The sequence below is a fragment of the Diabrotica virgifera genome, chromosome 8, assembly GCF_917563875.1.
Source record: "Diabrotica virgifera virgifera chromosome 8, PGI_DIABVI_V3a".
Classification (NCBI taxonomy): Eukaryota; Metazoa; Arthropoda; class Insecta; order Coleoptera; family Chrysomelidae; genus Diabrotica; species Diabrotica virgifera.
The window spans coordinates 212,236,555-212,260,438 of record NC_065450.1 but is presented as its reverse complement, the minus strand read 5'-3'; the positions used below and the strand labels follow the sequence as shown (position 1 = coordinate 212,260,438).

General features: G+C 32.9%; 2 protein-coding genes across 2 annotated transcripts in view; one reads left to right on the top strand and one right to left on the bottom strand.

The window, feature by feature from the left end:
• Positions 1–1,323: 1,323 nt before the first annotated feature.
• Positions 1,324–20,119, bottom strand: LOC114331777 (uncharacterized). The gene is made up of 4 exons (XM_028281429.2): positions 19,848–20,119; positions 17,586–17,757; positions 13,738–13,866; positions 1,324–1,616 (listed from the first exon to the last, which is right to left on the bottom strand). Exons 1-4 carry the CDS (start codon positions 19,964–19,966, stop codon positions 1,389–1,391), a joined length of 648 nt encoding a protein of 215 aa, XP_028137230.1. The 5' UTR covers positions 19,967–20,119; the 3' UTR covers positions 1,324–1,388.
• Positions 20,120–20,414: 295 nt separating this feature from the next.
• Positions 20,415–23,884, top strand: part of LOC114331776 (elongator complex protein 4) — a 79,089-nt gene continuing 75,619 nt past the window's right edge. Inside the window, exons 1-2 of the mRNA XM_028281428.2 lie at positions 20,415–20,714; positions 20,951–20,986. Of these exons, the coding sequence (XP_028137229.1) occupies positions 20,612–20,714; positions 20,951–20,986 (139 nt within the window). The 5' untranslated portion in view covers positions 20,415–20,611. The remainder of the gene's footprint in view (positions 20,715–20,950; positions 20,987–23,884) is intronic.

Below are 23,884 nucleotides of genomic sequence, written 5' to 3'. Positions count from 1 at the left end.
TGCATTTTCTATCGTAAAGTATCAATGGAAAACATAATATTTTAATAGAAGGGACTCAAAAATGTCATTATATGGCATTATAACAAGTTACTTTGATTCAAAACAAGTTTTGACCAAATTTTATAGTGTAGAAAACATTAAAATACCGTTTTTTTTACATTTTTCTCCATTCCCAAAATACAGCATAATAGATTTGGCTAAAAATTTGCCCACAGATAGTTAAAACATAGGACTTTAAGTGGTGAGAAGGATTTGAATTATATTACAATACCAAAAAATTTACATGCAATATCATACTTAGTCAAAAATATAGGCGTCTACTCTAAGTAAAATTAACACGAAAATATCGACCTCACGACAAAAATTGTTAAAAAGAAATTGTAATAATTGTAAATATGATTTATTTGGAACCATTTCAGTTTCTACCATTTTGGTCGAAAAGTTAAAAATGGCGGAGATATTGAGCAAAACAGGTTCTCCTTTAAAATCAAGATGGCGGGTAACGTAACGGAAGAATACAAGGCTACTATTGACTCCCCTAAAGATTAGAAAAATAAAATTTTGGGCAGCTCGGCACGCAAGGTCAAATGCTAATATACTTTTGAGTCTGATATTACTGCTGCATGTAACTTTTTTGGTATTGTAATATAATTCAAATCCTTATCACCCCTTAAAGTCCTATGTTTTGGCTATCTGTGGGCAAATTTTTAGCCAAATCGATTATGATTTTGGGAATGGAGAAAAATGTAAAAATTTAATGTTTTCTACACTATAAAATTTGGTCAAAAACTTGTTATAATGCCATATAATGACATTTTTGAGTCCTTTTTATTAAAATATTATGTTTTTCATTGATACTTTGCGACAGAAAATGTAAACTTGTTTAAATAAACACCAAATCACTGTAAAATCGCATAAAATAATATTTTGAGAAAAAAAGAAGATTTTTTGACCTTAAATATCTTATTTTTACGTCCCGCAGAAGCCATATACCAATTTTCAGACAAATCGGAGATCCAAAATTTTTTCCCTAAGTGATTTGACATGGAATGTACCTTATATATTTCGGAATCTCTTTCGCTATTTTGTAAAACAAGTTCAACACGTACTCTCAAGCACATATCAGCACAATATCACTTTTTTTCTTTGACTTATGTGTATGCTTTTCATGTCAATCCAAGCCGTTGTTTAAAATTCGGAGGTTTTGCAATATTTTACCGTGAGTGAATGGACTAAAAGACAAACTTTTACTTTTCGCCCCAGCTTCTATTTGCTTTAAAAATTAACGATCCTTTTCTTGAGTAGGTATAATAAAAAACAAAATACTTTTTAAAAAACACTAAATATATTTACAAAACAATTATCACATCGATGCATTTCATTGTCGTTCAACTACGAAACTCTTCTTCTTGTTCTGCCAGTGCTAATTTCATGTCAACAGTGTTGATCGAATCAGCCTCTAAGTAGGTCACCACACTGGCGAGGAACGCATGCCCCAAAAACAAGTAAAACGTCACATTCTTGATCGGTTTGAACATTTTTGCTAGAACCTGGAAGGCTTTTCGTGGTTCTTTCGTTATGTAAGGCATGTCGTATGTGTGGTATCGATGGACTAGCTAAAACATAGAAACAAAACTATATAACGCGCGTATATAAAGACTTTTTGAATAAATATACCACTCATCGCTACCTTTAGGTATACAGCATGAATAAAGTTACTTGTTCAGAGTATTTATGGCCTTTAAGTAATACAGTCGAACCCGCTTATAAGAATAGCCTTCGTGCCAAGCAAAAATATTCTTATAAGAAGCGGGATATTCTAATAACCGATCATTGGTGGCTAGCTGAAATAAGTGTACCGAATATACGTTATAATAGTACATACTATGTCAATATGCATATGCATATGGTTTTAGGTCTTTTTATGTCAATAAAAATTTATAATCTAATTACAAATATAATTACGAAACGATTAGACAATGAATTGGAATTGGGTTTTAGAAAAGACTTCCGAACAAACGATCAACTATTGGTAATAAATAATCTTATAGAAAAATGCTGTTTCCAAAAACAGTTAAGTGTGTGGCAATGTACCAAAGAAATTTGTAGACAAATGAAATTAAACAAACTGGAACATGAAGTAAAACCACTTCTATGTAAAAGGTATATTTACTAAAAATTTTAAAATCCCAATGGATTGAATAAAATGTGTTCATCTCAACGTTTTCGAACCTATCGGTCCATCATCAGAACCAAACAATGGTTGTGATTATAAATTAATCTACATAGTGTTAAGATAATATTGTAAAGGCTAAACGCCGATGTTCATGGATATAACCTCTGGGAACATGGTGATACTCTACCCGAGGACCCAATCAACCATCGTAGGCCCCCTAGATGGTTGATTTTGTCCTCGGGTAAAGTATCACCATGTTCCCAGGGTTATATCCATGAACATCGGCGTTTAGCCTTTACAATATTATTTTAACACTATGTAGATTAATTTATAATCACAACCATTGTTTGGTTCTGGGGCTATTTTGCAAGTATTCAAATAAGTAATCCTAACCACACTTTTTTAACTTTCAAAATTTCAACCATCTTTTTAATTGTAATAGTGGGATTACTTATTTGATTTTAGATTCACTGATGATGGACCGATAGGTTCGAAAACGTTCAGATGAACACATTTTATTCAATCCATTGGGATTTTAAAATTTTTAGTAAATATACCTTTTACATAGAAGTGGTTTTACTTCATGTTCCAGTTTGTTTAACTATAAGGTATACAGCCAACCCAGGGAACTACCCCTTTTAGTTTACAAATGAAATTATTTCATGTTTAAGTGTTAAAGTGTTTATTATGTACCTGACAAACCGCAATATAATATACAAAACAGCAGGCTCTCGAAGCTCTTACCGACAAATCAGTATACCAGGCAAATTAAAAATTTTTAGGAAATTGTACGTAAAAATTTATTTGTTGACCTGAAAAAATTATTCTAAAAAGCGGTATTAGGTTACTAAACCCTATTCCAATAAACGGATAAATTTATTAAAGGGTAAATGGAAAAGTTTCGGGACCTCAAATTTATATTCCATAAACCGGGATATTCCTATAACCGGTACTCTAATAAGCGGGTTCGACTGTATAATTAATAAAAGGGCGCAATTTTGTAATATAATTTTAAGTAATATAGTAAATATTAGATATGGTGTGCATTGATCGTGTCCAACACCACAAGTTAATGCAGATCCTCAAAAACTTGATCTAGACCAAAAAGACATAAGATGCGTTGAAAACTTGTACTGGTATCAAAGGGCACAATTAAAAATAGACAATTCTATATCCAAACCCATGAAGGGGTGTTCGACAGGTATGTGTGCTTTCTCCTTCTTTTATTTAACATTTATTCGGAAGCCATATTCCAAGAGTCTTTGGAAGATGCAGAGATGGGAATCAAAGTGAATGGAGTATTGATCAACAACATAAGATATGCTGATGACGGTGTCTTAATTTGTGACAACATAGCCGATCTTCAACAAATTGTCACTATAATCGGAGAATACAATAAGCGAATGGAATTAGAGATTAATACCAAAAATACCAAATTCATGATCATCTCCAGAAACCTGGATGCACTGGAATACTCCACCATAACACTGAATACCAATAGTCTGGGCTGATTATCGGAGAATAGGCCATTTTTGGGAAAAGTTATTTACCAGCAATTTTATTGCTGGAATCGAATCTTATGATTGTATATATTAATAATATAGATATGCAAAGTCCGCAGATAGTGTGCTACTTTTTTATAAACAAAATGGCGCCCGAAAATCGTGTTTTTTCAATTTTTGCTTTATAACTCCAAAGATTTTAACTTTAGACCAAAAACACCCAAATAAAAATTCACCGCGATTAAATTCTGCATAGAGACATGTTTTTTCCGGTTTACTTCGACGAAAACTTTCGCCGGAAAAAGCGGGTTTTTCCAACAAAATCTTTAATTTTCAACTAAACTTTTAGATAAGTACTTGTTAATCAATAATTAAATAACTTGGTAACATAAAAGCCCTTTCCGTATATATTATAATTCCAGAAGCCGATGGAAATTGAATGAACAGTTTAGCAACAATTGAAATGTTAATGAAAAATTTACGGTCGCTATAATAACGACAATAATTATGATGCATAAGAATAAGTATGATTTTTTCATAAAAAGACACTATAACTATCCAATGTACTTTACAGAATTGAAATTGGACTATTTAGGCGGCCTCAGGAATATTTTAAAATTATAAACAATTTTTTGGCTTATAAACAAATAGAATATCTCGGGAAATATTAAACTAAATTAAATTTTGAAAACGGTATTCGAAAGACCGCGGCAGGACGCTTCTTCTAAAAGAAAAAACGTTTAATTATGACGTGTAGTTCCTGAGATACAACCGGTCAAAGTTGACCGATATTTACGGCAAAGATATAAACAATAGGATCATAATTTTCGAACCATCACCATTTTATTTTTGTCCTCTTTCACCACACCAATTTTCATATCTTTAAAATCCTCATAACATATATTATTATAATAAAAACTATCGATAATACGTGTGAAAATTGCCAAAAATAGCAAAATTCCAATCAAACATTAGGTTGGAGAAAATGTAACCCTCAAAGTTCAAAATCGGTATACGTTAAAAAAATGCATTTTCTCGGCTTCCCATGGAGCAATTTTCTTCATTCTTTTTTTGTTCCCAAGTAACTCGAGTAGAGCCATCGAACTAACGCATTATTAAATGTCAAACTTGCTTTTCTTTTGTTATAATAAACTAATTTATTTATTATAACATATTATTTTAATTTGTTTAAATAAAAATTGTTTAAATAATTATACAGCTTTCAAATGAGAATATTTATGTTTTTAACTTTAAAAGGTACACTTGCAGTAAGTTTATCTAAAAAAAGCCTACAACTGGAAAAAATATGTAATTTTCTGTTCTTATAAATAACTTAATCTATTATAACAAAACAAAAGCAAGTTTGACATTTAATAATGCGTTAGTTCGATGGCTCTACTCGAGTTATTAGGGAACAAAAAAAGAATGAAGGAAATTGCTCCATGGGAAGCCGAGAAAATGCATTTTGTTAACGTACACCGATTTTTAACTTTGAGGGTTACATTTTCTTCAACCTAATTTTTGATTGGAATTTTGCTATTTTTGGCAATTTTCACACGTATTATCGATAGTCTTTATTATAATAATATATGTTATGAGAATTTTAAAGATATGAAAATTGGTGTGGAGAAAGAGGACAAAAATAAAAAGGTGATGGTTGGAAAATTATGATCCTACTGTTTATATCGTTGCCGTAAATTCCGGTCAACTTTGACCGGTTGTATCTCAGGAACCACTCGTCATAATTAAACGTTTTTTCTTTTAAAAGAAGCGTCCTGCCGCTGTCTTTTGAATACCGTTTTCACAATTTAATTTAATTTAATATTTCCCGAGATATTCTATTTGTTTATAAACCAAAAAATTGTTTATAATTTTAAAATATTCCTGAGGCCGCTTAAATAGTCCAATTTCAATTCTGTAAAGTAAATTAGATAGGTATAGTGTCTTTTTATGAAAAAATCATAGTTATTCTTATGCATCATAATTATTGTCGTTATTATAGCGACCGTAATTTTTTGATTAACATTTCAATTGTGGCTAAACTGTTCATTCAATTTCCATAGACTTCTGGAATTATAATATATACGGAAAGGGCTTTTACATTACCAAGTTATTTAATTATTGATTAACAACTACTTATCTAAAAGTTTATTTGAAAATTAAAGATTTTGTTGGAAAAACCCGCTTTTTCCGGGGAAAGTTTTCGTCGAAGTAGAACGGAAAAAACACGTCCCTATGCAGAATTTAATTGCGGTGAATTTTTATTTGGGTGCTTTTGGTCTAAAGTTAAAATCTTTGGAGTTATAGAGCAAAAATTCAAAAAAACACGATTTTCGGGCGCCATTTTGTTTATAAAAAAGTAGCACACTATCTGCGGACTTTGCATATCTATATTATTAATACATACAATAATAAGATTCGATTCCAGCAATAAAATTGCTGGTAAATAACTTTTCCTTGTATTTTGCTAATTAGCCCAGAGTACAAGTCTATTGAAAGAGTAAGCAAATTTAAATACAGTCGGAAAAATGAAAGAATACCCATGAACGAACTTATAAAACACGCTGTATTTTCCTGTCACCGTGTCAGAAAGAAAATTGTCCAGTGCAAGTACATGTAACAATAATTATTACATGTACTTGCGCTGGCCAATTTTTTGTGTGACACGGTGACAGGAAAATACAGCGTGTTTTATATGTTCGTTCATGGGTATTCTTTCATTTTTCCTACTTGTACCTGGCAACGTGGCTTTTTGAAGACTGGGCATCGGACAGGGAAGTAAAATGTCGCATTGAGCAAGCTCGACAAGCTTTCGTAAAATTCAGGAAGGTACTGACCTGTTCAGAGTTCGATCTTCAACTGAGATTAAGGTTTACTAAGTGCTACGTATAACGAGAAACCAAATAGACCATGTTCTCGTTGACAGAAAACACAACAGATCTGTGACTGATTGTAGAAGCTACAGAGGAGCAGACGCGGATAGTGATCATATATTGACAATAGTCAAACTTAAGCAAGAAATTCCCAAACTACTAAGAAAAGGAACACAACGGAAAAAATACCAATTAGAGCGACTCCAAGATAAAGAGGTAGCAAAAAGAACAGAGGAAGAGATAAACAAGAGATTGGAAAGAATCACGACCGGAAACATAGAAGAGGAATGGGAACTAATACAAGCAGCTGTGATAGAAGCGGCAGACCTTAGCATTGGGAAAGCAGAAAAAGAAAAGAGAGAACAATGGTTTGATGAGGACTGCAAAAGAATTCTAGAGCAGAGAAACAACGCAAAAATGAAAAATATTAGAAGCAACACAGAAAAAAGTAAAGAGTATTATAAAGACAAAAGAAGAGAAGCTAAGCGATTATGTAGGCAAAAGAAGAGAAAATCACTGGAAAAGCAACTAGAAATAATAGAAGAAAACTATGTCCTAAAAGAAGTTAAAAATTTTTATCAAGGAGTAAAAAAACACAAGGGACTCAAAATAAATGCACAATGTTTTGCAGAAATAAAGATGGTATGTTGCTGGGAGACAAGACAGAAAAATTGAAAAGATAGGCAGAATACTTCGGAGAATTATTAAACGATAAAGCTCAAACAGAAACAGAAATGCAACAGCGAGGGCAAGAAATCGAACAAGCGGAACCACAACAAACACAAGCACCGACAGAAAGGGAGATAATAACAGTAATAAACGACCTAAAAAATAATAAAAGTGCCGGAGAAAGCGGAGTGCCAGCAGAGATATTAAAGGTAGGAGGAAATATACTGCAGCAAAAAATAGCTGGACTTATAAAGAAAATATGGGATAACGAAAAAATGCCGGAGCAATGGAACACAGCACTCATCTGCCCAATTCACAAGAAAGGTGATAAGACCATATGTGAAAATTACAGAGGAATCGCACTGTTAGAAGTGGTGAATAAGGTATTAGCAAAAATTATAAGAACTAGATTGAAAGCTTATGAATAAGAGATAATAGGAGAATACCAGGCTGGTTTCAGACAGGGAAGAGGAACAACCGATCAAATTTGTTTGCTAAAGTTATTACAAAACAATAGTTATGAACAAAATCTAGGCTTGCATATGCTTTTTATCGATTTTAAACAGGCTTACGACTCCATCTCACGAAACGGGCTATACGAAGCAATGAGAGCACTAGGAATATCAGAGAAACTGACACGATTAGTAAAAATGACGTTAACCAACACAGTCAATAAAGTCATGATAGAAGGCAGTTTTTCAAATCAGTTTAACGTCAACAGAGGATTAAAACAAGGGGACCTCCTGTCAACAGACTTATTTAATCTAGTGCTGGAAAAGATAATTAGAGGAGACAATATCCAGAGAAGCGGCACGATTCTTAACAGAAGACAACACTGTATAGGTTTTGCAGATGACTTGGTGTTTCTGACACGTTCAAGAATAGAACTTCAAAAAATGTTCAAGCAATTTGAAGAAGAAGCAAAAAAATATGGCCCGACTATAAACCAAGGAAAAACCAAGTATATGGAAATGAGAGGAGAAAACGCTGAAGAAAATAAGTGAATTACTCTAAGGACAAACGACAAAGATTATAAATTTGAGAAGGTAACTGAATTTGAGTACCTTGGAGTAACAGTTACAAATAGAGGAGACGAAGAGAGAGAGAGAGAGAGAGATAGATAAACGGTAGTTAAAAGGTAGCAAAGCAGTAGGTTCATTAAACGCACTGTTGAAGGCAAAAAACGTGTCCAGGGCAGCCAAGATTAGAGCGTATGAAACAATAGTGAGACCAACGATGTTGTATGCATGTGAAACTTGGACAATGAACAAAAAAGTAGAAAAAAGCTACAGATCTGGGAGAGAAAAATATTGAGAACAATTTTTGGTGGTATAAAGGAAGCTAACGAGGAATGGCGCAGAAGAACAAACCAGGAGCTAGTGGAAATGTATAAGAAACCTAAAATAACTCAGAAAATCAAGGCACAGAGAGTTAGATGGTTGGGTCATGTTTTACGAATGCCATAAGAAAGAAACGTCCTAAGAGTTTTATCAGCAGGAGAACAAGGGAAGAAAAGGAGACCACGAAGGAAGTGGTTTGATGCCGTTCAGACTGACCTAGAAGAAATGGGTACAAAAGACTGGAGAGGACAAGTACAGGACCGCAAAAAGTGGAAGAAATTAGTCAAGACTATCGAAGCCAAGGGCCTCTAAGGCCTATAGTGCTGTTATATATAAGTGCTACGTATAGAGTAGAGGGCTGGACACTCAAAACGAGGGATATAAACAAATTGGAAGCCTTCGAAAGGTGGCTTTATCGCCGTATCCTAAAGATACCATGGACGGCGAAAGTCACAAATGTAGATATAGATGGCCTCTAAGGCCTGTAGTGCTGTTATATATAAGTGCTACGTATAGAGTAGAGGGCTGGACACTCAAAACGAGGGATATAAACAAATTGGAAGCCTTCGAAAGGTGGCTTTATCGCCGTATCCTAAAGATACCATGGACGGCGAAAGTCACAAATGTAGATATAGATATGTCCTTAAGAGAATCTACCAAGACCGGCAACTTTTCGAAACCATCAAGAAAAGGAAGATCTGGGTCACATCATGTGAAACGAAAAATACCAGTTCCTTCAACTTATAACAGAGGTGAAATTGAAGGCAAGAGAGGAATAGGACGCAAGACAATTTCCTGGATCCGAAACATAAGGCAATGGACAGGGAATAATGACATTCAATCTCTGATACACATTGCAAGAAATAGATAGTTAATGGAAAATGTGATCGCTGACATCCATTAGTGGATTTGCATCTGAAGAAGAAGATAATAAGTATACATCATTTGACAACTTGTTTCAACTCCTTTTCAATGCCTACACAAATTTTCACTTACATTTGGAAAATTATGAACACTGGTTTACAAAAAGGATGGAAAGAGACTTCTACAGAACGCAAAAACAAATATGGAGATTCATAAGAAACCAACGGAAAGAAATGGCAGAATTGAAGGAATACAATAACATACCAGCAAAAGAATGGGAAAGATACTTGACGGAACTGTTTAAAGAAATCAGTTTTCAGGAAGTAGATATAGCCATAAATTCACTCAAAAACAGAAAGTCACCAGGACCAGACGGAATAACCAACGAGCTTCTAAAATACGGAGGAGAAAGTATAACACTAGAGATGACAAAACTTATACAAAAACTAATATTGCACTGCAAGATACCAGACACATGCAGAAACAGCATAATGATACCAATGTTCAAGAACGGAGACAAAGAAGACCCCAACAATTATAGAGGTATAAATCTACTGAACACCGCACTTAAGCTAACCACAAAAGTCCTAACCATCAAAATCAATAAACTAACAACTTTATCAGATGAACAAGGATTCAGATCCGGAAGATCCTGCGTAGACGCCATATTTGTACTGAGACAAATCACAGAAAAGGCCATTTTATAGACCTGACAAAGGCTTTCGATCGCATCCAAGTCGAAGACGTCTTACATTCACTGTATAGAAGAAACATACCAATCAATATTATACAAACCATCGAAAACATCTATTTTCATAATCGAATACAGGCAAAGATAAATGGAAAACTAACGCAGTTTATACCAGTACAAAGCGGAGTCAGACAAGGTGACTCATTAAGCCCACTGCTCTTTAATATAATAATGGAAGAAATAATAGAAGCAGTACGTAAAGGTGATGGTTACAGAATGGAGAACAAAGAAATCCAAACATTATGTTATGCAGACGACGCCGCAATAATCGCCGAGACTGAAGACGATCTCCAAAGATTAATACACATCTTCAATACAACAGCCAAAAAATACAATATGATAATATCAACAGAAAAAAACCAAATGTATGACAACATCTAAATACCCACTACGATGTAAAATCGAAATTGATGAGAAAATAATAAAGCAGGAAGCAAGGTTTAGATATCTGGGAATAGATATAACCAGTTACAGAAATGTTGAAGAGGAAGTACGACAACAAAGCTTAAAAGCAAGTAAAGCGGCGGATTCCCTTAATAACACAATCTGGAAGAACAAACACCTAAGACAAGGCATAAAAGCAAGAATCTATAAAGCAGCAATTAGACCTATAATGACATACACGGCGGAGACAAGACCTGATACGTCTACAACGAGACGACTACTAGAAACAACAGAAATGAAAATAATCCGACGAATATCAGGGAAAAGTCTGTTGGATAGGGAGAGAAGCGAAAACATAAGATCATGCAATGTAGAAGACATAAATGGATGAGTGACAAAACGGAAACAGGAGTGGAACGAACACATTAGTAGAATGGCAGAGGATAGGATAGTACGAATAGCACGAGATAAGTCACCAAACGGACGCAGAAGTATTGGCAGACCAAGAAAAATATGGTGCGATAACTTAAATAATTTAAGAGGCTAATATTGAAGAAGAAACAGGCTTTAAAGCCTACATACAAGAAGGAAGAAGAAGAAAGAAGGGGCTACCCACTGACCCAACTATCATGGACGACCGTTCCAGATGGAAGCGAGTTGTGCTGTCAGCCAAGACCCACCCTGGGTTGTAGTGCTACCAGAAGAAGAAGAAGAAGAAGAAGAAGAAGAAGAAGAAGAAGAAGAAGAAGAAGAAGAAGAAGAAGAAGATGGTCATTTGTTCCGTGACATATATTTATCAAAATCTAATTTATCTACTTTCTTATGAAATGGATTGTAACTGAAGTTATCAATTTATTTGGAATGTTTTCGTTATGCAAACATACATTAAAAAGTGTTTGGATTCGTAATATCGAAAAGTGGAGCTCCTAGTTCAATGACTACACCAACTTCCCCCAGAGCTCCATTATTTTTCATATTTTTGAGAGAATGTTGAACTTCCTCCAGTGATATATTTGGTAATATTCTCTGATCCTACATTCAGTACCTTTCTTATTAGACCAGTAAGGATCTGTTTTTAGGTGGATGTGAGAGGTGGCATTCCGATTTTTGCGGATAAAGTTAGGTGATAACTTCGTTAATAATAATTAATCTATGCTCCTTCTCAAATATGCCCGGAACATTAATAAAAAAAAAAAAAAATAAAATATTTAAAAATTTCAAAAAATTTCGTTTTTTTTTTCTACTTTTTTTGCTTATAACTTAAAAACTATTCATTTTAGAACAAAGTCCTATAGGAATAAAACAAAGATAATTAAATTTTCTATCCGATGCGATTGGTTAAAAATGTCTTAATTTATCACCCTTGCTTCAAAATAGCAATAAATATAAAATAAGGGGGCAAAACAAGCCTGTCCTTATTCAATGATTTTACATCACTTAGGTTACACTTGGAACCTTCCTAATTCGCTTAGAAAATTTTTGTAATGTGCTAAAACCGTACACCAAATTTCATTAAAATTGACTTACTAGATTTTGCATAATAATTTTTCAATCTAAACTTTTTTTAAAAAATTAAAAATTTTTAAAATCTTGGACAACAAAAACTAGAACATACAAAGATTTGTCAATTTTTTTACATATAAAGAAGTACTCCACCTATCTAATGCACTTTACAGAATTGAAATCGGATTATTTAAGCAGCCTCAGCAATGTTTTAAAGTTATAAACAATTTTTTGGCTTATAAACAAATTAGTGCTGTGGCCAGGAGGGGGTGCTACGGGCTCCTTTATTTAGATGGACTTACCCAAGTTTTTTTATGTATTTTGACCCGTAGAACACGAATTTTTTGGGTAACAGTTGATCCGGATGTCTATAAGATTGTTATAAACAAAGAACTTAAGAAATTACATAAAATCGATTTTTCGCAAAATAAAACATTTTTTTTTGTATTTCCTGGGTAATTCTAAGCAAAAATTGTTCTTACAAGTTTTTTCGTAGGATGCGTAGTTTTCGAGATAAACGCGGTGGAACTTTCAAAAAATCGAGAAATTGCAATTTTTGAACGCGAATAACGTTTGATTAAAAAATAAAATAGCAATTCTGCTGACAGCATTTGAAAGTTTAAGTCAAATTATACCGGTTTTAATTATTTGCATTGCTAAAAATTAATTTTTTTATTATTAAACAAAGCTATTTGTTGATAAGCCAAAAAATTGTTTATACATTTAAAACATTGCTGGGGCCCCTTAAATAATCCGATTTTAATTCTGTAAAGTTTATTAGATAGGTAAAGCATCTCTTTATATGTAAAAAAAATTAGCCAACTTCTAAATGGTCTACTTTTTGTTCAGAAAGATTTTAAAAAATTTGAACTTTTTTAAAAACATTTAGATTGCAAATTTTTTTTTTCTCTGATTCTGGCTTTGGTTTAGAACTAGAACCTTTAGCCACGTAATTGTATAACTTATCACTAAGTCAGGGGAGTAATGTGTAGTGTCTGTTGAGTAAGTGTCTTGTTACTTTGCAAAGTCGACGTCATTGTCTTTGCAAAGAGACGCTAATTGTTTCCGAACGTTTGCGGTCCCTCCGCAGATTGCAAATTTATTATGCAAAATTTATTAGGTCGATTTTAATGACATTTGGTACACGATTTAAGTATGTTACAAAGAATTTTCTAAGCGAATTACTAAGGTTCTAAGTGCCACCAAAGTGCTTAAAAATATTGAATAACAACAGACTCATTTTGCCCCCTTATTTTGTATTTATTGCTATATTGCAGAAAAGGTAATCACTTAAGACATTTTTTACCAGTCGTATATCATACAAAATTCAATTATCTTTATTTTATTTCTCTACGACTTTGTTCCAAAACGAATCGTTTTAAAGTTATAAGCAAAGAAAGCAGAAAAAATCGATGTTTTTCGAAATTTTTAAATATTTTAATTTTTTTATTAATGTTTCGGGCATATTTGAGAAGGAGCATAAGTCAATTAATATTACTGAAGGTGCCACCTAACTTTATCTGCAAAAATCCGAATGCCACCTCTCACATCCAAAAATAGACGTTTTTTCGCAGATCTTTACTGGTCTATATTGGCTGTTCGACAAGCTTTGGTTTAACTTGGCTAATTTTAACTAGAACCGATAACAGTATGAACAATAAAATGCTATACCTACCGCCAATGAGGTAATTGGTGACAAAACTAAGGGCAGTAAGCATCCACCTAATGCCTGTATCGCTGAGGCTCTTGTTTGTAAGCATACTGGACATTGTTTTCGGTCCAGTAACAGTGAGCCTAGAACAAACTAAAAAAAATACAATTAATGTTAATCATTTATGCAAACATTTTCTGTGTTAGAATGATATAATACACCGTTTATATTTGTGTGCCAAACTGTGACAGTCATCATCATTCTCTTTGCCTTATCCCTATGCGGGGTCGGCTTCCCTAATTGCATTTCTCCACACAATTCTATCTTGGGCCATATCAATGTTAATCCCCTTTACCAACATGTCCTGCCTTATCGTCTCCTCCCAGGTCTTCTTTGGTCTTCCTCTCCTACTCCTTCCAGGAATCTGCACTTCAGCTATTCTTCGTATTGGGTGATTAACGTCTCGACGTTGAACATGACCAAACCATCTTAACCTATGCTCTCTCATTTTGGCATTGAAATTGGTGCCACACCTAGACTTCCCTAATATACTTATTTCTAATTTTATCCTTTTTTGTCACTCCACTCATCCATCTAAGCATTCTCATTTCCGCCACATGCATTCGTTGTTCCTCTTTCTTTTTCACTGCCCAACATTCCGTTCCGTAGATCATAGCCGGTCTTATGGCTGTTTTATAGAATTTTCCTCTCAGCTTCATTGGAACTTTTCTGTCACACAACACACCACTCGCTTCCTTCCACTTCATCCATCCAGCCCTAATTCTACTGCATGCATCTCCATCTATTTCTCCATTACTCTGTAATACCGATCCTAGGTACTTAACGACGTTCTACACCTTCGTTGCGGGGTATGCCTCTCAGAGGAAAGGGGGGAAACTTATATGCAAGCGAAAGTTGGTAACAATGCATTTATAGCAGAATACTCAAATCATATATTTCAGTATTGAATACTTTATAAAAATAAATTATAATATATTACGGAAATTGCGGAATAAATTACGGAATTAATTATAATAAATAAATTAAAAATAAATGGTACGGTAAACAATCCTCATTTTTTAATATATTATTCCTTACAAAAAAACCTTTAATTTAAGCACAAATAATTAAAAATCGTAATTTGGGTCAAAAGTTATTAACTTTTTAAGAATTCCCATAAGAGCCCATGTTAAAACTTAACTTTGACCCTTAATAGTAATTAAACGGCACGGTAAAACAATTTTTAAAAAATCAAGTCTTAGTTTTTTTAAGTAAACTATAACTTACTAAAATCTCATGCAAATCCTTAATTCTTTGCCGAAGGTGTAGAACGTCGTTAAAACTATTGCTTTTCACAATCATTTCACCATCCAAAAATACCATTTTATTTGTAGTAACTCCATCTTTAAATGAACATTCCCAATACTCTGTTTTTGTTTTACTAAGTTTTAAACCTTTTTCCTCCAGAGCTTGTCTCCACTGTTCCAGTTTTTGTTCCAAGTCTCTTTCACCCTGTGAATGTTACCCTGTAGTTTCGTTGTTATCTGGTTAAAAACTAATGAGAATAAATAAGGACTAAGCACCGAGCCTTGTTGCAATCCTACTTTCACCTGAAATTTATCAGTCTCTCCCACACCTGTCCTAACACTAGTCGTTACTCCCTCATGCATATCTCTCACAATATTTATATATTCACCAGGGACTCCTTTCTTATTGAGTGCCAACCACAGAATCTCTCGAGGAACTCTATCGTATGCTTTCTCACGATCAATGAATACCATATGAGCATTGGTCTCTTTATTCCTGTATCATTGTGATCAGAGATATGACATCATCAATCAGCCTTAGTTTGTCTACTGATGAAGATAGCCTCTTCTAGGTATGTCCAGTTCATTGCAATTATTTTGAGGTTGCTGTTTCATCGTATTGGAGGTATTCCCAGCTTGTCTTATCTGCCAGGGGTCCCCAACTCAATCGAATTTGTTTTCCGTATGATTCTTGCAACATGTACCATTTATGTATAGGCTCTTTTGCTCTGTAATGTGTTCGTTAATGTATTCTTCTCTGGTTTGAATCCAAAGTTCATTTGAATTTTTCCATTGATAATTTTGTGAGCAATAAGGTTTTTGCTACATATGTGAAGACTGCTAAACTACTGGATAAAAACTTTTTTTAATAGACTGGAAGATATCTTTTGGATACAATTAATTTTTCCTACATCCTACATCCTAAATTTACTTTACTGAGCAGCTCAGATGTCTAGCTATCTGGAGTTGATTGTACTTTCTAGCTCAGCCAAAAATGTTGAAAGTCTTTTGTACTTAAAAAAAAACAATAAAATCCTTTATAAAATGGTGTATTCCACGAACATACGTCTGTTTTGGATTATCGCGACAACGAATATTTTAGTGTGCAACATAAGAAGTACGAAAGTATTTTGCTCTAATAATTACTCCAATAAACAACAATATAATTTGCAATTTACTTTCGTTCTTCATATTTTGCATAGTAAAATATTCGTTGTCGCAATAATCCAAAACAAACGTATATTCGTGGAATGGGGATACCTTAAATATATAACTTTTATAAAGGATTTTATTGTTTTTGAAGTTATACTTCTTTAGGCGCGATTGAGAATAAAATTTCATAATTCTGCGCGCATGCGCACACAGACAGTATGCCGTTTAGTTGCTGAATTTTTCAAGTTATGTATAAATATATCAGTGCAAGAAAATGAGTGAAAAGGATATATTAGTGTTTTTAGTAAATGTATTATTTATTATATTTTTTGTGTCTTTGGATTTGTCTTCCTCGGGAATAAGATGTTTTAGAATAATAGTAAGTATATTTAAAGTATTTTTGTATTAAATTTGTCAGTATGTATGAGAAATCTTGTAACCTGTCACAGCAAAAGGGATATAGCTCAGTGGTAGCACGTGTGATCGGAGATCAAGAGGTCCCAGGTTCAAATTCCGGACGATTCAGATTTTTTTTTTATATATTTTTTAATATTTAAATAAAATACAAATAACCTATTAAGTATATTAATTTCGTTGAAATCATAATAATAGAAGTATAACTTCTTACGTGTGTACAAGGTACACACACATTCTTTTTTTGTATTATATGGTATACAGCCAACTACAGGAAAACTTTTTCCTTTTGGAATCCTTGTGGATCTTTTGTACTTCTTGCAGATTTTACATTATGCTGTTCCAAATAATATAAGTACCTAGTTTTAAGTGCAAGGGCGCAAAATGTTGCCTCTCAAAATGTTCAATGCGTTTTAAATGCATTAATTTTTTTCGAATCCTAAGAAAATTAATAAATATTTTTGAAAAATTTAAAAGCAGAATGAAAGATTATAGAAGTTTTCAGGGTCTTTCAGTCCTCAGTAATAACGTAATCTTTCATTCTGCGTTTAAAATTTTCAAAAATACTTTGAACATTTTGACAGGCGACATTTTGAGCCTTTCCCTTTAAAAGAGATTTTTAAAAACCAATTTTTGAATAATTTTATCATCATCGTCATCAGTAGTACTACAGCCCTAGTTGAGCCTCGAGCTTCCCCAGTCTATTTCACCAGTCATTACCCTACAGCGCTAATCTTGGGACATTTGCTGCGCTGATCTTCCTCACATCCTCGTCCACACTGTGCCTCCCTTTCAGTTTTGGTCTACATCAGCTTCTATTTCCTACTGGCCCTGCTAATAGGGTTCGCCTGGGTGAGTAATTCTCATTTGCTCTTAACACATGTCCAGCCCATCGTCTACCTATTTTTATGAAAGACATTACACCTCCACAATTTACTATTTACAACCTTTAGAAATACTAACAATTATAATAAATTGTATAATATGTGCCCTCATTACCTGTTGGTGAGAAAATAAAGATATTGCTGTTGGTACGGCAGCTATTGGAAGGTAGGACGACATTTGACCATAGTTGAGCAGTCTGAACATTCCTCTAAAATGTTGGTTAAAATAAATTCCTGTTAACATGCTAGCAGAGGCTATTGCTAATGATCCATATTTAAAACCAAGCCTAAAAATAATATATTGTTAGTTGTATTTCATGCCACAAATGAGAGAACATAATACTCCTGGTCACAGAAGTTTTTTTTTTGTCACAGAAGTTGGGGACTAAGAACCAACAGAGCACAAAACTACCGACTTCTTTAGTCATAATTCTGGAAAATTCTTGTATCAAAAGTTAGCAAATAGCAGTTTTCCAGAAATTCCAAATACCAGCATAGAAACACAGAAAAAACCACTTGGAGAAAGTTCTAGAGAAGTGAATATAGTTGTAAAGAAGGCAGTCAAGAAAGAAAAGAAAGGTGGATAGAAAATCTTGCTGAAGAGTCACCAATGAATATCAAAACATGAGACAATTTGATAATATCACTAAAAAACTAGGCAACAAAAGATATATCGCTGGTACCTATGATTAATGTGATTCTTAATACACTTCCAGTGAAAATAATAACTCTTTGATAAGTGTTGGCGATACAATTTGTTTTTATATGCATGTCTGTGAAGATTATAACTCCCAAAATATTTATAACGAAAATATTTAGTTCATAATAGATGACAGCAAAAACAATTATTTCCCTTTCTGTTTCTGTTTCTGCCGATGAAAACAATTATTTCTGAAAACTTTTTAGTAATTATACTTTTCATGGACCCACAAACAGAAATGATGTTTTTTGCTGATACTCCTCAAAAAATAAATGTTTTCACTAACACTTTATTAGGGATTATAATTTTCACAATCATATAATCAAAAATAATATTTTTCGCGGCGTTCATTGAAAGTTCTACTCTTAACGGCATTTTTCAGAGTTATACTTTTCGTAGGCGGCGGCGATATGTACTAGTTATCAACCAATTGTAAAAAGAAATACAGGTGAAGATATAACATCACAACAGGAACAAGTCAAAAGATGGTAAGATTATTTCAGTAAATCTCGTGCAGTCCAAACACTACCAGAAGAAGCACAAAATATAAACCACAATATCAACAATCTAAGAATTGACACCAATGAGTCAACAAAGCAATAAATAGAAATGGCCACAGAAAAACTAAAAGCTGACTGTGACAATATGCTAGTTTGCCCAAGGGCAAACTAGAATATTCGTATACGGTTCATATTACCTGTATGCACTCTAATGGTGAATATAGAATTCTTAATTGTATGTCAAAAAATGCATAATAACTACCTTTTAAAACCTACCAAATTTCATTTGCATATATCAAGCGGTTTTAGAGCAATAAATAAATTGTCAGTTTGTAAGAAAAAATTCAATATCCTGTATCTCGGAAATGAAGCATTTACACACATATGTTTATAAAGCAAACAGTCACTATTTTTTTCATACAGAATTACCTCTTAAAGTTTGTTGCGCTTATTTAGGAACATCTTGTACTAATGAAGAACACCGCTAGTTGTTAAAGTACGTAACTTTTTTAGTATCCAACATAAATGAATGAATAACAAAACCGAATGTTAAGAAAACCTGAGGTTATAGTTGGGTTTTAATTTCAGTATTTTATAAATGCTATAAGAATATTCCACAGGGTGTTGCGAACTTTAAGAAAAAAACACAGTTTGATTGGTCCACCCGGTATACAATGAAAATTTACCTGTTTAGCAACAATATTATTACAGTGATATTGTTAAAGAACAAGGCTATAACATATTAAAAAAATCACTTAAATTGAGCAACAGGTTTAGAAAATTCGAGACCTCAAAAATGACCAATTTTGTGGGCTGCCCGTTTTCTCTAACGTGTAGTGTAAAATCAAAATTTGACGCTTTCTACCAAAAAATTAGGAACGACCAGCTTTACTTAAATTTTGTCCTAGAACTGTGGCAACACTGATTGAGTCAATACAGGCCCTTTTGTGTCAGCAATATATCAATTATTGATATATTCTGCTGAATGAATAGACACTAATAACTCAAATTATGCCGATCTGTTATTCTGAACAATATATGCAATTGCGGCTTATGAAAAGGTTAACAGTCCCATCTTACATTACACAAGACAAAAAGATTCATTCAGAAATTTATTATTTGCAAATGTACTAAGTATTTAGAAAAGAAGTAAAATATAAATTTCAACAGAGCTTACACATCCTTTCTATTTGGCCAATTGCTCATTAATTTGGTTTGATAAATTAAAGCCTGTTCCTCTGTTAAAATAACTGCATCTTCAGGAATTTTACTGAATCTTTCTTTTTGTAATGCCATTTTATTTACTTTTTTCCATTTAGCACTTATTGGAGGTTAGGTAATTTTTCTGACATATTATGTAATGTCAAAGTCTTCTTCATTGCAAGACTTTGAGCTTTTCATCCGTAGACTTATACATTATAGAAATTAAGCACTATTTTTGTTGTTTTTCTCTTGAACTGACACTGAAATTTTAAATTAATTAAAAACGTGTCTCATTTATATAAATATCCTACTTTACTATTTAAAGAACAGTTCGTATTGTAAGTACATATTTATATATTTTTTTAATTAATGCTGATACCAAACATTTGCTAATATACATCTAATAACTTGTTTTTTTATTGATGAAATTTTGATAGCATAATAAAAACAAATGTATTTGTATTTAAAACATTGACTTCGTATATTTATAAAGCGGAAAAATTCAATAAAAAATAAAGTGAGTACAACAGTACAAAGGACAAAGAACCGCATTCATATCCACGCGCCGAATCGGAAACACGATCGATTAAACAAGTGTTTCGTGATTAACCAGCTGCTTGTCAGAAATGCCATTTCGAGTTTAGAGTTCCATGAGGTAAAAAGTGAAAAGTGTGTAAGTGGAAGCAGGAAGAGAAAACGGAACTTCGGGATTTTCGCAATTAGAAAAAAATTAATTTGATGGAAAAGAAAACTCTAAGAAGCATTCCGGGTACAGCGTACAGTGCCCAAAATGGTCATTTACTGGTTTCTTCTGGAATACCGTCCCTGGATACTCTGTTAGGTGAGTTTTTGTAGGTTATACGGAAATTTTCTTTGTTCTTTTTGTTCAGGAAAAGGAAAATTGATCCGTGTTTTTTTTGTTAACTCGATATTTCCTCGATATATGGGAACTATAGAGTTTTTGTTACTTGTACAGATTTGTTCAATTTTTAATTTGTGGTGTAGTACCTCACTATTTAATCTATAGGAAGGTCAGTTACATTTTCATGTTTGAAAAGTCCTTGTTTTTTTTTTCAGGAGGTGGAATACCGGTCGGAACTGTGGTATTAATAGGTAAGTGCAGATGCAGTTTTAATTTAATTAATAAATTGTCGTCTGCATTATTCAATTTAGATAAATAGAATGTGGATAGTAATATCACTGCTAAGGAGAAAGTACTTAATAAATCCTTTTTAAATGTTGATTCTTTGGGGCAGATTAAGCACTTGCTAGATAACTTTTAACCCATCTAAATTGGTTATACTTGTGCTACAGAAAAAATGAATGGTGTTTTATTTCATTTTTAAACACTTTTCATTTTCATTTGTTTAATTTTATTTTTTTCTTCAAGTTCTTCCATCAACATCTTGTACAATTTTTTAGTATTTTGCTTTTAATTGAATGGTTTCAGATTTTTAATGAAGACTTTCTGGTTAATTGTCACAATCATTGCACAGTGAATAGGCATGTTGCATTTTTAAAATTCCTTCTACATTATGTTTTATTTAAGAGGGTAAGGTGTCACACTATCCCTTCATTATGGGGTTACTGTGACTAGGATTAGGGATAGTGTGACAACTAGCTTTTTTGCCATTTAAAAGCACCTACGATTAAGTGTGCCTTGGTGTGACAAAGAAAGACATTACAAAAATATTGTAATAATTTTTGGCATTTAAAAATTCAACAATTTTAGAAAAAAAATGTGAAATTTCTTATTTAAACTACCAATTTTTTTATTATATGTATCTTATTATCTACAGTCGAAAAAATGAAAGAATACCCATGAACGAACATATAAAATACGCTGTATTTTCCTGTCACCGTGTCACAAAGAAAATTGTCCAGTGCAAGTACATGTAACAATAATTATTACATGTACTTGCGCTGGCCAATTTTTTGTGTGACACAGTGACAGGAAAATACAGCCTGTTTTATATGTTCGTTCATGGGTATTCTTTCATTTTTCCTACTGTATTTTAGTGAGAACCTTTTCTTATTTTACAAATTCAGTAACATCTAACATTCCAAAACATCAACTTTTCCATTAAAAGTATACCGAATTCTTTCACCATTAAGTGATAATATCGGATCCATCAATATTCCTATAATCTGAGACATTCTAATAAATGAACTGTATTTTTCATTATCAACAAATCACTTTATCCTTATCAACACTTGTTAATCCTACCACTTCTATTTCATCTTTACTGTCATCAAAGTTTTCAATTACATACACATACCTAAAAGCAGTTCTACCACGCTTCCCACCCATAAAAGTTGCAACTATAAAAGAGCCTTGTTTAATATCTTCCTCATTTACAGGTTTTAGTGTCGCAGTTTCCTTTAAGAATTCCTCTTCTGCTTTGTCACTTTCCCCTAAAGACATATCTTCTATCTCCTCATCACTATCTGATTCATCTTTCTTTGACTTTTTCTTGATTGTTTTTGGACAGGTTTTCTGTTTTCCTTTAATGGACTCAGCCTTTTTGTCTTTAAAGAACTAATGTACATATTCTTCTTTTGTTATTATTTCTGCAGTATTAAATCTTCGTTTAACTTTCTTTTTTACGCTAGTTTGAACTATCTTTTCCAGAAGCATATGCTCAAACACTTTCCCTAAATATTATGTCATGTTTTATTGATTTATTTACAAAAGCAGACAAAGGTAACACTACTATTGCTATCGATAAAAGAGACTATAATAACAAAACAATATAATTTTTAACTAACCAAAACAGTATAACACTAAAAAAAACCCCACAGAAAAATATCGAAAACAAATTAAACTAGCCATTGAAAATTCAAAATCAATACTAAATCCAACAGAACAGAAATACCTTAATATTATGAACCCACAACCTCCTAAATTATACTCTTTTATTAAACTACACAAACCTGACCACCCAATAAGGCCTGTAGTTTCTTTTTATACAGCTCCGTCATATAAACTTTAAAAAAAAACTGTCAGATATAATTACAGAATACACTAAATTTTCACCTAAATTCACCGTAAAAAATACACTAGAACTAGTTAATAAAATACAACATTTTCAACTGCCCAACAACTCCAGACTAATTTCATTTGACGTAAAAAATCTTTTTCCTAGTGTTCCTCCTACAGAAACTTTTGTTTTAGTTAAAAATCTTTTAGACTTTAGACCATAATAGTACAAATCCGATCATTGCATCTAAAATTTTACACCTTCTTGAAATTTGCATTAACCAAGACTATTTTGAATTCAATAATCAACTACACACAAACAACAGTGCAGGACTTATTATGGGTAATCCTCTAAGCCCATTGCTATCAGATATATTTATGAACCAACTTGAAACAACAATTTCTAAATATCCCGTATTTAAACAGTTCTTATATTGGTGGAGATACGTGGATGATATATTAGTATGCTTTACAGGAACTAACAGACAACTTGACCAATTTCTATCATACATTAAGTCACTTCATAGTAATATTGAGTTTACAATAGAAACAGAACAGAATAACTCCATCAACTTTCTAGATGTAACAATTACCAGACTACACAACAAACATGAGTTCTCCGTATATCATAAAACTACCCATACTGACACAACTATACACAATTCATCATCCCATCCTACACAACACAAATTAGCAGCCTACCATAGCATGATACATAGACTGACAGAAATTCCCATGACGAGAAATAACTTCGAGATAGAACTAAACATTAAACAAATAGCAGTAAACAACGGATATAACGAACAAACAGTTAACAAAATTGTAAACTAAAAACTCCATAAGAAAGCCCTGAAATTAGTGTATCCACCACCACAAAAAGACCCCAGTACCTTCTGCTCTCTTACATATACTGGCAAGATAACAACAAAAATAGCCAGATACATAAAAAAAGAATGTGTGTGTACTTTGTACGCACGTAAGAAGTTATACTTCTATTATATGATTTAAACGAAATTAATATACTTTTTATT

Bases quoted from the DNA above. Each gene is read 5' to 3' on its own strand.
- LOC114331777 (XM_028281429.2), bottom strand. From the start codon at position 19,966: ATGGCATTACAAAAAGAAAGATTCAGTAAAATTCCTGAAGATGCAGTT. The intron at 17,758-19,847 runs GTAAGCTCTGTT...TATTATTTTTAG, and splicing joins TGGCCAAATAGAAAGGATGT to GCTTGGTTTTAAATATGGAT. The intron at 1,617-13,737 runs GTAGGTATAGCA...TCTATGTTTTAG, and splicing joins CACCAATTACCTCATTGGCG to CTAGTCCATCGATACCACAC.